Source organism: Hypanus sabinus, chromosome 25, assembly GCF_030144855.1.
Source record: "Hypanus sabinus isolate sHypSab1 chromosome 25, sHypSab1.hap1, whole genome shotgun sequence".
Classification (NCBI taxonomy): Eukaryota; Metazoa; Chordata; class Chondrichthyes; order Myliobatiformes; family Dasyatidae; genus Hypanus; species Hypanus sabinus.
In genome coordinates, this window is record NC_082730.1 from 15,800,122 (window position 1) to 15,814,974 (window position 14,853).

The 14,853-nt window shown below is 39.2% G+C and overlaps 1 protein-coding gene across 1 annotated transcript in view; it reads left to right on the forward strand.

Moving 5' to 3' along the window:
* Positions 1–9,323, forward strand: part of LOC132381042 (guanine nucleotide-binding protein G(i) subunit alpha-3) — a 34,620-nt gene extending 25,297 nt beyond the window's left edge. Inside the window, exons 7-9 of the mRNA XM_059950156.1 lie at positions 6,679–6,832; positions 7,897–8,109; positions 8,295–9,323. Of these exons, the coding sequence (XP_059806139.1) occupies positions 6,679–6,832; positions 7,897–8,087 (345 nt within the window). The 3' untranslated portion in view covers positions 8,088–8,109; positions 8,295–9,323. The remainder of the gene's footprint in view (positions 1–6,678; positions 6,833–7,896; positions 8,110–8,294) is intronic.
* Positions 9,324–14,853: the final 5,530 nt, after the last annotated feature.

The following is a 14,853-nucleotide window of genomic DNA, read 5'->3' on the forward strand; positions in this document are numbered from 1 at the left end:
GAATTCGGTATCGGCCCAATGCTGCTACACACATCCGCACAAGCAGCTCGAAACTCTGGGTGCATCAACAATGCCTCCAAACAGCGCTCACCCGCCTCCTCCGGGCAGGCCCCCAAGCGCACCAGCAGGATATCGGTTCTCTCCAGAACCGAAACGCTGCCCGTCTCAGTCCAGACACATCAGCATTACTGATTCATGAACCTCAGTCATCTCCACTTTTGCCTCCAAGAACTCCATTTTCACTGACCAACAACTGTTGTCTGGATAATCACTGGCAATGGTACCCCAAATCTCCAGTGCCCTCAGTGTCGTCAAGGGTAAATGCTTCCAATAACGGTTATAAAACAAACTGCACAGCAACTTAACCGGCGCCCCGGTGCCGAGGATGGCTTTAACTTGACTTCCATCCATCCGTAACAACACCTGTGCGCTTGGTCCCTCTAAGCCTTCAGGAATAGGGTCTGTTCCTTTTGGGAGTTCCTTGGTACATTGCAGGGAACGTGCTCCCCCAGAGACCCCAAGCTGTTCCCCCACTGGGCCTCCTCTAAGTTTCCCGACACCTCTCGGATCAAGCTGATCTCCTTGACAGATCCCCCTGGCACTGCAAGCAATTTATCTGCCCCCCTAGCCAAAAGGGATACCCTAAAAACTTTCCACCAATCTCCTGCCACGGATATGATAAGCCGCCCAGCACCGGCATTTGACTTCCAGTTGAACCCCACGCATTTTCCCACACTTTCCCAGAACTGGCAGCTGTCACTTCAAGGTAATTGTACCCGACAGTTCTAACAAATTCACCAGCCCGCCTACTCAAACTTTCAACCAATCCCTGTTGCTTTCCCTCAGCCAAGTACTGCCACTCACCCAACCACTGAGAGGTCCACTCCACCCCTTTAGGGCTGGACATTATTCCGACAACTGGGCGAAGCCTACCACTGCTGAAACATCCCAACCTGTCACTCCTCACTGTCCAAACAGTACGGACAACCCATGGTCCCACCACCATTTCGTCAACGCTAGTCAGAACTCAAACAACGCCCTCCGGGGCACCAACAGCCACCCCACCCAACACAGATGCAGCAATAACCAGCAATCGCACACCCGCAAAGGCACACCAGCTCTTCACTGCAGGCATAATTTAAAGAGGGTGATCACACAGCTTCCACAGAAATCAATCCCAGACGAGCACCCCATAATGTAACCCCCTGGGTCGCATCAGGCTCGCTCAGCTCGTTCTCGTCTAGGGGGAGCAGCCTTCGGCCCCACCAAACTGGGTAATCAGCTTGTGTGGATCCTGTGATGTCCCCGCCTCGCCCAAAAACAGACAGTACACCATATGCGATTAAATGAATACAATTTATAAAGGTTACTATAACTAAGTGATTAATAACCATACAGTATATATGAAGGAAAAACAACAAAGAAAAGGCGCCAAACTTATCAAAGTCCAAACCACTTCGTGCACAACCGTTGGAGCTCAATTACTGAAGTCTTCTGGCCACCATTCAATCCCCTCCAAACTCCTCGACTCGCAGCTCAGGACCACCCGAAGTGGTCAACCAAGTACATCTATCGTCGTCTGCTCTCCTCAGGGTACCTCCTGGCCTTGGAACACCCCCTTGGGGTCCATTCCTCGCCCAGTTTACAGCATCGCGTCCTCTCTCTCTCTCACCCCCTCGCGCCAATCTGCCCAAAAGCCCGCCAACAATAGCTTACAGACTCAGAAGAAAGAACAACATTAATCCCAATTGGTTTACAAAGGAATACAGTTCTCGTTATCAGTAAATTTTAACCCTAACAAGCTTCCAGCACTCTCTCACAACAAAGAAGCATTCCTACTTTTAACAAAACAAAGAAGCCATTTTGATTACATACACAGTAACAAAGAAAAAGAAGAAATCCCCTTTACAGTTGTATATTTTAAGATATTGCAGTTGTGATCTGAGTACACAGAACTTTGAAACTAAACTCTGCACTGTGGATAGTATCATAGGTATTTATATAATTAAAATGTAAATTTATTTGAGTGATTTATTGTGTATAAAGAGCCAAAATTAACTTTAAATGTACACCCTATCCTCATTATATGCAAGGGATACATTCCTCGCAGTCAACGCATAAGGTGAGTATTTAAGTTGAGAAAATAGTGATGTGTTCCAGAGGGCTTCCTAACTGTTTTATCTGTAATTTATTGACATTTTCATACCAATACGACAGAACAGTACCACACAGCAACATTCGTATTATATTTCAGCAATTTAAGGTAATATTCAATGTAATAAATCATAGAAAGTTAACGTACTAGGGTGTACTCACCGACAGTGGCAGGTGTATTCACTCTGAGAGATGAGTGGTTGTTGTGGTGTTGGGCTGCTTTACATGGATAAGCTGGATGGTTGTATGTCATCAGGATCATATCAAGCACAGTAAGGGGTGAAGGAAGACTCTCAGAACTCTTAGAACTGCCGGCAGCATATGATGACACCGGTTTGAAGAAAGTGGTGAGGGTTGTTTGTTTGGCAACGTTTTGTTTTTCAGCATAAATTTACTTGTAGGGAAGATGGGTTGACGGCGGGCAACGACTGAAATGCTGACTCCATTCTAAACTTGGGTCCATGTCCATCGCCATTTGTGCCAAGTGTTCCAACTTCCACCATTGCCTCACTGTTGGTAAACTCCCAGGATTTTCAAAATCGTCTGTTGCTTGCAGCATCTGAGAGAGAGAGTTCGCCGTTTAAAAAAAAACGCCTTGAATGTGGATCACACTTTGGTTGAGTGGTTGAATCAGCAATGTTTTAGGCGGCAGGAAATGCACTTTTATGTTAGGATGAATGCTGTCCAAATGTTTAGAATGGGCTGGCACATTGTCAAGCAACAAAAGAACTTTAAAGGCAAGATTCTGTTCCCGGCAGTAGCGTCCCAAAGCTGTGTTACCTTCACCTGATGCTGGCGCTGTTTATAATTTCCAACTTTTTTTTTACAAGTTTAAAGCGGTTCTCTGCCGCTCAGCTGATGGCCCAGGACATGACATCGGACACGTAGGAGGCATAGTTAAATATTTTAAGCACAAAATCACTGCACCGTGGATAAAACGCAAGAGCACAAGATCGCACATCCACACCTTGCCAAAACCAACGTGAGACCGGCGGGAGTGAGTTTGTGAAGTGCGCGCACCTTACTTGTATTTGCAGGAAAGCGGTACTTCTCATCCCGACTGTGAGGCGTGCACACATGACTTGTACTGGCGGGAAAGCAGTGCTCCCCAAATAACTGAGAGTTTTGGACGTATATAAAGAAACATTGGTAGAAATAGATTCCTCGAAAAACTGAATCCACATTGAAGACGCATATAATGAGGATAGGGTGTATCTATATTAGGGATCTCCTATATTCTTGGGATCTCAAATCTCTGATCAAAACCAGTCTTAATGATTTTTATCATGTAAGTTGTCCATATTAAAGGCAAAGGAAATGGCAAATTTTCTACCACATACTTAATTCATTGACCCATGAAGAAAAGTAAAATCATTCTCCTTTTTATTTTAGGAGATCATTATTATACCCCATTTTTAAGCCTGCAAGTACAAACGTTGTATTTTGCCTAATTAATCCATGCTTAAGTTGATGTTGTACTTGAGCTTCTCTTTCTCATCAAGATCTACAATGTAAGATCTTTATTCTTGTATCACACATACTTTTTTCCATTTCCCCTCGCTTGCATCTGTTTTACATACTTCAACTACTCCCTGGGGCAATTAGTTCCATATTGTAAAGGCATATTGGAATTCCTGAATGTTACTTTTATTGGAAGAATAAGGTGTGACTTCTTGGCCTTCTCTCCTTTCAGCATGTTCATCCTTTTTTGATTGCAAACTCTCTCATTTCTGTTAGTATCTTTACTATATTCCTGTACCTTCGCCACCGTCTGTGTCCTTTCAAAATAATGCAAACAACATTTGACTTTGTAATATGTGTATCAACTCCCCGACATCCTTTTTTTGTTCCTTTTCTTGTTTACACTTGCTCCTTCTAGATAATGAGTCCTAAATATTCATCCACCCAAAGTGGAACAATCTTGCATTTATCTGTTTGACCTTGTCTGCCAATCCTGCAAGTGCATAAATGTCCTCTTGTAATATTTTTTTTTTGAGATGCAGAGCAGAATAGCCCTTCTAGCCCATCAAGTTGCAGCGCCCAGCAATCCCCTGATTTAATCCTAACCTAATCATAGGACAATTTACAACAACCAGTTAGCTTACTAACTGGTACATCTTTGGGCTGTGGGAGAAAACCAGAGTACCCAGAGGAAATCCACTGGGTGGTAGGAAAAACGTACAAACTTCTTGTAGGCAGAGGTGGGAAATGCACCTGGGTCATCGGTGCTGTAAATCATTGTGCTGACAACTGTTCTGCCCCTGTTGCAGTGCACCTTTATACACAACTTGCTCTCCAGCTTGACAATATCTGTAACAGTTTTCAATTCCAAAATTAAATCAGTGGTTATTTATAAATAGTATTTGCAAAAAAGTAAATGCTTTCAAAATCCTCTGAAGCCCATGCTGACTATGCATGTACGTATCCAATGTAGCATCAATTCATTATTTTGCTTACCACTGTAAGGGTAACTGGTCTGCAATTTTTCTTAATACATGTTGTTCCCATTCTTAAATATAGAGAATGTGTTAGCCATTCTGTGGCAGTAAATGTATTTCTAAAGAGTAGAAATAGCTGTGTAAGTCTTTAGCTTCTTTAAAAATGTATTGATGTAATCCATTGGGTTGGGCAGCTCTTGTGGTCTTGGTTTTTAACTTTGGTTTAGTTTTTATTCCCTTTTTGGATTTTAAATATCTGCATTAAGGAGTGGGAGCTGGAAATGGATAAACTCCAGATCATTTGGGAAACTGGAAGAGTGGGAATTCCGAAGAATGAAGGGTGATCTCATTGAAACCTATTGAATGGTGAAAGGCCTTTATAGAGTGCATGTGGAGAGGATGTTGCCTATGGCGGGAGAGTCCAAGACCAGAGGTCAGAGCCTCAGAATAGAGGAATGTCATTTTAGAATGAAGACAAATTTCTTTAGTCAGAGTCATGAATCTGTGGACTACTTTTCCACAGGCAGCTGTGGAGCCCAAGTCTTTATGTACAGTACATTTAAGGCAGAGGTTGATAGATTCTTGTTTGGTCAGGGCATGAAGGTGTATGGGGAGAAGGCAGAAGATTGAGGCTGAGAGGAAAATTGGATCAGCCGTGATATAGTGGAGCACATTCAATGAGCCAATTGGCCTAATTCTGCTTCTATATCTTATGATCTTGTGGTCTTATCTCATTATTCATCTTCTCCCAATGTCATATCACTGTAATGTCAGTGGTTGAATCTATTTTTCTAATTCTTTATTATCTTGATCCATGTAAATTTGATATTTGCAGTATTTGAGTCCCTTTTTCCTACTGTCATTGTTATTCCTAATTCCATTGGTTTGTCTCCTGTTTTTTTGGCCTGATTTGCTTTTTTGTAAAAAGCAAAACAAATGGTGTTGGCAGTAGAAATGAAAGACAAATATTGGAAGTACATGGCAGATCAGATGGATCTCAAGAGAGGAACAAAGTTAATTTTTCAGATCAATGACCATTGTAACCAATGATCTGCCTGTTTGTATGTCAATTTACGTACAGCTTGAGCAGTAATTTGGCGATTAACACTTTAAACCTTTTAGTTCAGAACTTGATACATAATACACTTACAAATGGTTAAAATTGTTCCTTTTATTATCAGAGAATGTATACAGTACACACCTTGTTTTTGCAGACATCCACTTAAAACAGAACGCCAAAAGAATGAATATCAGAAAAATGTTAGAACTCCAAAGCCCCCTATGCCCTCCTCCACACAAGCATCAACTTCCACCTCCCATGCTCACTTCAGCAAGAAGTATTGTGCCCACCACCCACCCGGCAACAGCAAAGCACCCAGAGAGAGGCGATGGTCTACCGTCGGAAAAAGTGATTGTTTACCCAACAGCTAGACATGCCACAGGCCCTCTCCATCTCTCAATAACACAAGACAGAGAGATAACACCCAGTTTCCCAGCAAAAGGGAAGACTGACAGTTGCTGTTACAATGGTTATAGTCACTTTTTATTCCAAGATTCCCGACTCGAGAATCAATAGCAAACTCTTTCTTCCCCCGCCCCCCATTAAGAGAGGGAGAGTGTGCAATTGCTCGACTACAATGACCTCCATCCAAACATCTGCAAAATCCTGATGTTCCATCTCCCACAGTGCCTCAGTCGGCAATGTCAGCCTGGAATCGGCTGTCTCAGAGAGACTACCTGTAATTTTAGCACCCTCACAGCAGCTGGATTTTTTTGCCCACACATGTCAAGTTTCTGTTCAGCAGCTGTTGGGTATTTCTTATAGTGCTAGGAGATAGAATTGTACATGGTTTGGGAATTCTCTAAATTTTACATGGTCTGTGAGGGAAGTGGGGAGACAAAGACTAAATTTAAAACAAAATGTACCTATTTCTAAAGAAATTTTTGGTCTAATTTTAGTGTGATATTTTAGCAAGTAACATTTTCAAACAAATTCAATGGATTTTGTTTAGTAAGTTAACCAAGAAAAGGATTAAAATGATCCCTGCATTGTATATTTTAATGTGCAAGCATTTTATCCCCACAGAACCGAATGCATGAGAGCATGAAACTTTTTGATAGCATCTGCAACAACAAATGGTTTACAGATACGTCTATTATTCTGTTCCTGAACAAAAAAGATCTATTTGAAGAGAAGATTAAGAGAAGTCCTCTAACAATATGTTATCCAGAATATGCAGGTAGTACTAGCTTCTTGATTTAGAAATGTTTTGATCAAAGCTAGATTTAGTTGTCCACAATGTGTGATTTCATTAGTATATTAGTGCATTTTCATGCAACACACACAAAATACTGGTGGAACGCAGGCAGGCCAGGCAGCACCTGTAGGAAGAAGTACAGTCAACATTTTGGGCCGATACCCTTTGTCAGGACTAACTGAAAGAAGAGATTTGAGAGGGGGAGATCTGAAATGATAGAAGACAGGAGGGGGAGGGATGAAGCTAAGAGCTGGAAAGTTGATTGGCAAAAGGGACACAGAGCTGGAGAAGGGGGAGGGTCATGGGATGGGAGGCTGAGGGAGAAAGAAAGGGGGATGGGAGGACCAGAGTAAGATGGAGAGCAGGCAAGGGGTGATTGTGAGAAGGACAGAGAGGGAAAAAGGGGGGAATAGATAAATAAGGGATGGGGTAAGAAGGGGAGGAGGGGCATTAACAGAAGTTAGAGAAATCAACGTTCATGCTATCAGGTTGGAGGCTACCCAAACAGAATATAAGGTGTTGTTCTTCCAACCTGAGTGTGGCTTCACCTTGACAGTAAAGGCCATGGATTGATATATCAGAATGGGAATGGGACGAGGAATTAAAATGTGTGGCCACTGGGAGATCCTGCTTTCTCTGGCGGACAGATCATAGGTGTTCAGCGAAACGGTCTCCCACTCTGTGTCAGATCTCACCAATATATAGAAGGCCACACCGGGAGCACTGGACACAATATATCACACCAGCCGACTCAAGGTGAAGTGTCGCCTCTCCTGGAAGGACTGTCTGGGGCCCTGAATGGTGGTGAGGGAGGAAGTGTAAGGGCAGGTATATCACTTGTTCCGCTTACAAGGATAAGTGCCTTGTTGTTTCATGTGGTTTTTGTTGATCCACCTAAACTTTGTTGAATGGCAGATAGCAGTGAGTTAGTTACTGGCAAGGCTTCTCACAATTTTTAATAGTAAATCTTTGTATTTGATATCTTAATATTTCTTCCTCTGTTCCAACCTGATTAAAAATAAACCAGTGACTTATTATTTAACCAGGATCCAATACTTATGAAGAAGCTGCAGCATATATTCAGTGCCACTTTGAAGATCTGAACAGACGGAAAGAAACCAAGGAGATCTATACCCATTTCACATGTGCCACAGATACGAAAAATGTGCAGTTTGTATTTGATGCAGTGACAGATGTCATCATCAAAAATAATTTGAAGGAATGTGGATTGTACTGAAACATATTGACAGCATGCCCAGGTGAGAGCTTTCTGACAGCAAGCTTGCTATTTGCAAGCATTATATTGATGCATTGGAAGTAAATAGAACGAGAGCTGGAAATGATCAAACTTTTTCAAATAAAGCATGCTGAATGCTTGGCATGATTTTGTTTTTCTCTTTATTCTCTTGATTTAAAACTGAACGGAATTATTTTTTTGTTAAAGGTTTTTGTTAATATTGAAGAAAGCCTGCAAGAGGATCATCTTATTCCCTGGTTATGCTACCTGCCAAAATGAAAGAAACCCTGAAGAGATGTGACTGATGTCATGAGTCAAAACTGCATGCAAGATGGTTGTTTGATATTAATTGTTTTAAGGACAGTTTTTAAAATCACCTTTTGGTCTGAACAAATAAGTACATGTCTGAATTGATCCAGCACCCTCCCCCCCCCCCCCCCCCACTGTATTCAAGAAAGATATGTTCAGTTTTTCTTTCGAACATCTTTTTATACTTCTGTTGATTAACCAAGTGTTGATGAAATATTTGACCATTGGATTTCTCTGGGTGCCATTTCATTATGTGTTCTGATGTTCATTTGTTGCCAGATATATATTTTATGTATTTTATACCATGAATTGTTGGAACTTGTTTTGCTACAAATAGTCATTTGCTTATTCTCAAGACCTTTAACCATATTTGAAATTCAAGCTCTTTGTATTTCTTGGTGGAACTGATGAATCTGCCCAGAAAGAGAGAACTGTTCTGCAGAGCACACTTTGTCTGCCAAAGTTAATGTAAAATATTTGTCCATTTGTAAATCAGTGTTAAGATCAACAAAATATAGTGATGTGATCCAGTATTTGTTTAGAATTAAGCAATGCCACTGAGAATTTAAGTGTTATCCATTGTTCTATTTGCCAAATATGACATACTTCAGGGCTAAGATCGGGCCAAACTTTCTGAATGAATTGACCAATTTGATTAAGTAAATGCCCACTATGCTGCTCTATCTTAATGCTTTTGTTTGGGATTTTTTGTGAATGCAGGGACTGCAATATGGAATTTGATTTTGAATTCATCAATTCCTCCTGTTTGTTCCAGAATTTTAATAGAAACAGCCAGCTCATAAAGGATTTGGAAGATTTTAGTTGTGATGTGTGAAGTGGCATGATACTTCTATCACTTGATTATTTTTATAATGCAGCACTGCCGTGTAAACCACAACATGAAATAAAATCATCGAAAGTAAAGCACTTTAGTGAGTTGTGTGGAAGTTTTTCATCACTGTAAGGTTACTTATCCCAACAACATTATTCCAGTTTGTTTTTACCCATTGGACATCGATGCTCAACTACCAGAGGTAGTTGTGAGATTGGGAGGGGGAAGGAAACTAGTGCTTCTAATGTTAGCAAAAGCAACACCGTGGCTTCAAAATGGCCCAGGTTTATTATTTCCATCCTTTGTATAGTATGCAGTTAATATTCTCAAAACTCTATGCAGCCTCTCAGACCTTGGTTTTATTCACCAGATAGCATCAAATTTGCAGAAGAAAATGCAGAGAAGAAATTACCCATGTATTTGGGAGACCTTTGATTTCAATTGAATATTGAATCAGTGAGTGCTGTTAATCATTTGCTAAAATCTGAGAAATAAAATCACAACAGTCTATATCTCCATGTTTTGGGGGATATTTTATTTAGAATTATCCATGTGGCTGATTCAGATGATGTCAGGATTTTTAGATGTGGATAATGGATGAAGTAAATCCAGCTTTATTTACAAAATATAAATTGATGAATTGTACAATAAAAGGATTCATCGGATATTTTGCAGAAAACCAGATGCTCATATGACCTTTATACTTTTGAGGTGAATAGTTTTACTACTTTGAAAAATTTAGATGGTATTTACAAGGTACTGCTGCTACAACAGTGAGGCCTAAAAAGATGTATGGGCTAGAATCAGGGAAAAAAAATATCTAAAGCTTACAATATATGGCCTAACATTTTGTGTATTTTAAAAAACTGCTACTTTGTTGCTTTCAACTGGTATCATCTGTGAATTTAGTTGCAAAGCCTTCAACTCTGTCATGCAGATCATTAATGTGAAAAGAAACTGACCCATCACCAACCCCTACAGAACACCAATAGTCACCACAGTCAATCAGAAAAAGCCACCTTTATTCCCACTCTGTTTTGTCATTCAGCCATTCTTCTATCCAAGCTAGTATTTTTCCTGGAATATGAAAGGTGTTCCTGCTTTATTTAGCAGCATCTTGTTTAAAACCTTAAATTCAAGTAGACAACATCCATTGACTCTCCTTTGCCTTTTACTCTATATTCTGTCAGGTGTTTATCTTGGTAATACCTCACTAAGCTTTAATACTGGTGATAGCTAGTTTGATTATTTGATCAGTTTCTTTAACTAGTATTTTCTAGTGTTTCTTAGAATCATCCAAAATATTGATTGTCCACTCAGAAGTAGTAGCTTCAAGGTGGTGCCTCAGCAATCTATAAAATTGTCAAACTGCAATTCTGTCAGTTTTATTCAATATATCTACTGAGTAGTGGTTTCACCGAATGAGAAGTTTCTGCTGAAAATGCTGCTCTTGGAATGTGACTAATGAGTCTTGTTTGTACAAATACTAATTGTGAATAGTGATAATTTTAAATACTTTATATACTTTAAATGGGGGATACAAGCTGTTTGAAGTTCAGGGTTATCATTGGATTCTTGTTTTGACTGTTTCAACATGGAAACATTTCTAATTTAAAATCACACTACCTCTGGATGAGCTGTCCTTTTTCTTTAATAATCTCCTTTTTCAGCAAAAAAAAATGAAGTATCAAGGACCCCAAATCTGAGTATACAAAAATCATGGATATCCAATAACTGAATATGGACACACTTATGGAAAAGTGACTATTGGACCCACAGCTCCAATCTGCTAATTAAATTTGCTGACAATACTATATTCATTGGCCTTATCTCAAATAATGAGACAACCTACAGAGAAGTCATCACCCTGACATAGTGATGTCAAGAAAACAATCTCTCCCATAAATTCACAAAAACAAAGGAGCTGTTTGTGAACTACAGGAGGAATGGAGACAGGCTAACCTATTGACGTCAATGGATCTGGGGTTGAGAGGGTGAACAGCTTTTGGTTCCTCAGTGTACACATACCGAGGATCTCACATGGTCTGTTCATACTGGCTGTGTGGTGAAGAAAACAACCTCAGACAGCTGAAAAAGTTTGGCATGAGTCCCCAAATCCTACGGACTTTCTACAGGGGCACAATTGAGAGCATCCTGACTGGCTGCATCACTGCCTGGTATGGGAACTGTACTTCACTCAATCTCAGAATTTTGCAGAGAGTGGTGTGGACAGCCCAGCAAGTTTGTAGATGTGAACTTCCCACTATTCAGGACGGTTACAGAAACAGGTGCATAAAAAGGGCCTGAAGGATCATTGGGGATCCAAGACACCCCAACCTCAAACTTCCAGCTGCTACCATCAGGAAAATGGTACTGCAGCTTTAAAGCCAGGACTAACAGACTCTGGGACAGCTTCTTCACCAGCCCATCAGACTGATTAATTCACACTGATACAATTGTTCTTCTATGCTATAATGACTGCGCTGTTGTACGCACTATTTATTACAAATTAATACAATTTATTACTATAGACAGAGACATAACTTAAAGATCTTTGCTCATGTATGTGAAGAAATTAAGAAGTAAAACTAATTCAATTCAATATAAGCACAAACACGAGGAAATCTGCAGATGCTGGAAATTCAAACAACACCCACAAAATGCTGGTGGGACACAGCAGGCCAGGCAGCATCTATAAGGAGAAGCACTGTTCAAGTTTCGGGCCGAAACGTCGACAGTGCTTCTCCTTATAGATGCTGCCTGGCCTGCTGTGTCCCACCAGCATTTTGTGTGTGTTTCAATTCAATATAAGCTGAGTTTTCCCAGTAGGAATCTTAACTCAATTTCATTGTTCACTTTGTGAATCTATTACTTCATCAAAGCAAAAGCTTAGTCATAAAGTTTGTAGTTAATCTTTTTGAGCTCTGAGACAATGAAAACTTTTCTTTGACTTTATTTTCATCCTTTTTTGTGCAACTTAATTAATGAGCCCTAATGCTCCCTCTCTTGATCTTCATTATTCTTCAAGTTCAAAATAATTATGATTTCCTGAAGTTTGAACTGAAAAATTTTCCAACTGCCTAAATCATATATTCATACTTTCTGTGCCTTGTTAATAATAGTATTCAACATGCCTTCCTAACCAACATATTCTACCTATTTCTAGAAGCTTCTGTTTCACGACACTATAAACCTACACTATGCTACCATTATTTAATCCATTCCCATCACTTTCAAGGATTCTACAACTCATGTTTTCACTATTATATATTTATAACCATTATTTTTCCACTTGCACTGTTTGTCTTTTGCACATTGGTTGTCTTTCAGTCTAGTTCTTTTCCATTGATTCTATTGTTTTGTTCTGTAAATGTCTGCAAGAAAATTGATTTTTAACCTTACCAAACTGCAGTTTTTGGAAGTAGGAGAAAATCAGAGCACTTGGGGCAACCCATACATGCTTAACTCAGGGTGCTCACTGAAGCCAGCTTATGTGACTTGTGAGACAGCAGCTTCACTAGCTCTGACATAGTTTCATGGAATAGAATCAGATTATCACAAATATAAAGAGATAAGTAACTGGAATTAGTTTTTTATAATTCTTAAAATGCATTTCAAACCTGCCACAATAAATATTATTTGCATCAGTCATATTCTATATTTTTAAATGCATTTAAACAAAATTTCTTTGCAATTAATGTTATCCACAGATGATCTTCAAATGTTGGACTAGTGGCAACACTGGGAAATGTTAAAATTTAATTTGTGAAATAAAGTTAAGGTTTATGCTATACAAGATAGGGTGTTGAATACTAAGAAAGAAGCAAAATACTGGACATCCAAACTGGAATGGAAAATGTTAACAACATTCAACATCTGTAGGGCAAAACTAGTAGGAATCCAAAATACTATTTATTGCTGACTTACAAGAAAGCTACCCACAAAGATTTCCAGGATCACATGTTGTCCATGAGCTGGCTAATTAATCACTTTGAAAAATTCCTACAGAAAACAAAAGACAACTTTCACATTAGCTTTAATAGACCATGCACAGCTAATAAAAATTTGGACACCATTATGAAATAAATAAACTCTATGGAAGATATAAAATAATTGTCTATGGCATTGATTTACAAACAATTGTAAGGACCAGTTACTATCCTGGACTTTAGTTACAACTTTTACATTAAAAACTCATTTTGCATTGTGCTATAAAACAATATTTGAAGGGTATTTTACAGTGAATTATAACTAATATTCACATTGATGCAAACAACTTCCCTTAAATCCATTGCAAATGCCACATCACTTGTACTGTGCTGCTGCTACAAAAGGCCAAATAATTTCATGGCATCTAAACCGTGTGTATATTTGCCTATGAGAATAAAGGTGGACCTGAGGGGTGAAATGTTAACAATCATGCCCACATTTTTATTCTATATTTTGCTTGTGCATAAATCTGAGCTTACTTCTAGTTTTAACACATAATGAGATAGGTGCCAGGATTGACAGTGTCACTAATACTCAGCATTTTCAAATTTTTTTTAAATTTGTTAAACAATACCTGTACTTAAAACATGAGTACATATGATACCATTTGTTGTAGGTCTTTAGGGGTGAACCAGTAATTCACCTGAATAGTAGAATTAATTCACGTGAATTAAATGTATAACCAAACTACCATAGTAAACTAAATACATATCATCAAACAATTTATTTATAAACACAGATAGATAAAATAAGTGATGGAGGATTGTAGCATCTAATTTATATTATTCCATTCCATTATTGGTTTAAGTAAAAGCAAAAGGGGTGATTATTTGTGATAAAGCCAACACAAGATCTTAAAATTCCTGAACCAGTGATTGAAAGATCCAGAAGAACCTTCTATAACCGAGACAAACATTAGCTGGGTTTAATAATGGTGAAAAATAATATAGTACGCCCAGTGAATTACATCAAGCTACTTTGCTGCTTGTTTAACTGTTATGATTAAATGGTCTGTTAAAGGGAGTTTTCATGCAGAATCAATCATTGTTCTGATGCATGCTTAATTAGAAATCTGTAAAGGCAGAGCCCAAGGATCCTGAGGAGAAAAGAGAGCATATTAGGTTTCCAGTTTTAAGATAAATCAAATGAACAAACATTTTAGCAGTAAAATGGAGACATACAGCAGGGTAAGCAACAGCTTTAAATAGAAAAGATGGATTGCAAGAACAGAAATTTGCTTTATTGTAACAATGCATATTAAACTTCTTCCAAAATTTGTCTCAGCAATCCTCAGTTGTTAAGAACACCTCTCTTTCATCAATACTGCTTCAGAATTGTGGAACGTTCCAATTTACAGCATCAGTGGAAAATTGCTAACAAAGGAATCACTTCAGTTCAAGGAGAGGATAACCTTCAGAGTAAGTGAGCGATATGGAATAACTGGCCACAGTCTGCAGAGCAGGAGACTTGGAAACCACAGAGCTTATTCCAATAAAAACAAGGTAATTTCACCAGAATAGAATGCAGCACGTTACATGCACAATCATAGCCCACTCAGAGCAGGGAGGGTACCCAGCTGGTTTCAAAGGAAATTACTCCAATATCTTCAGACTCTTTGTTATGATATAAACATTA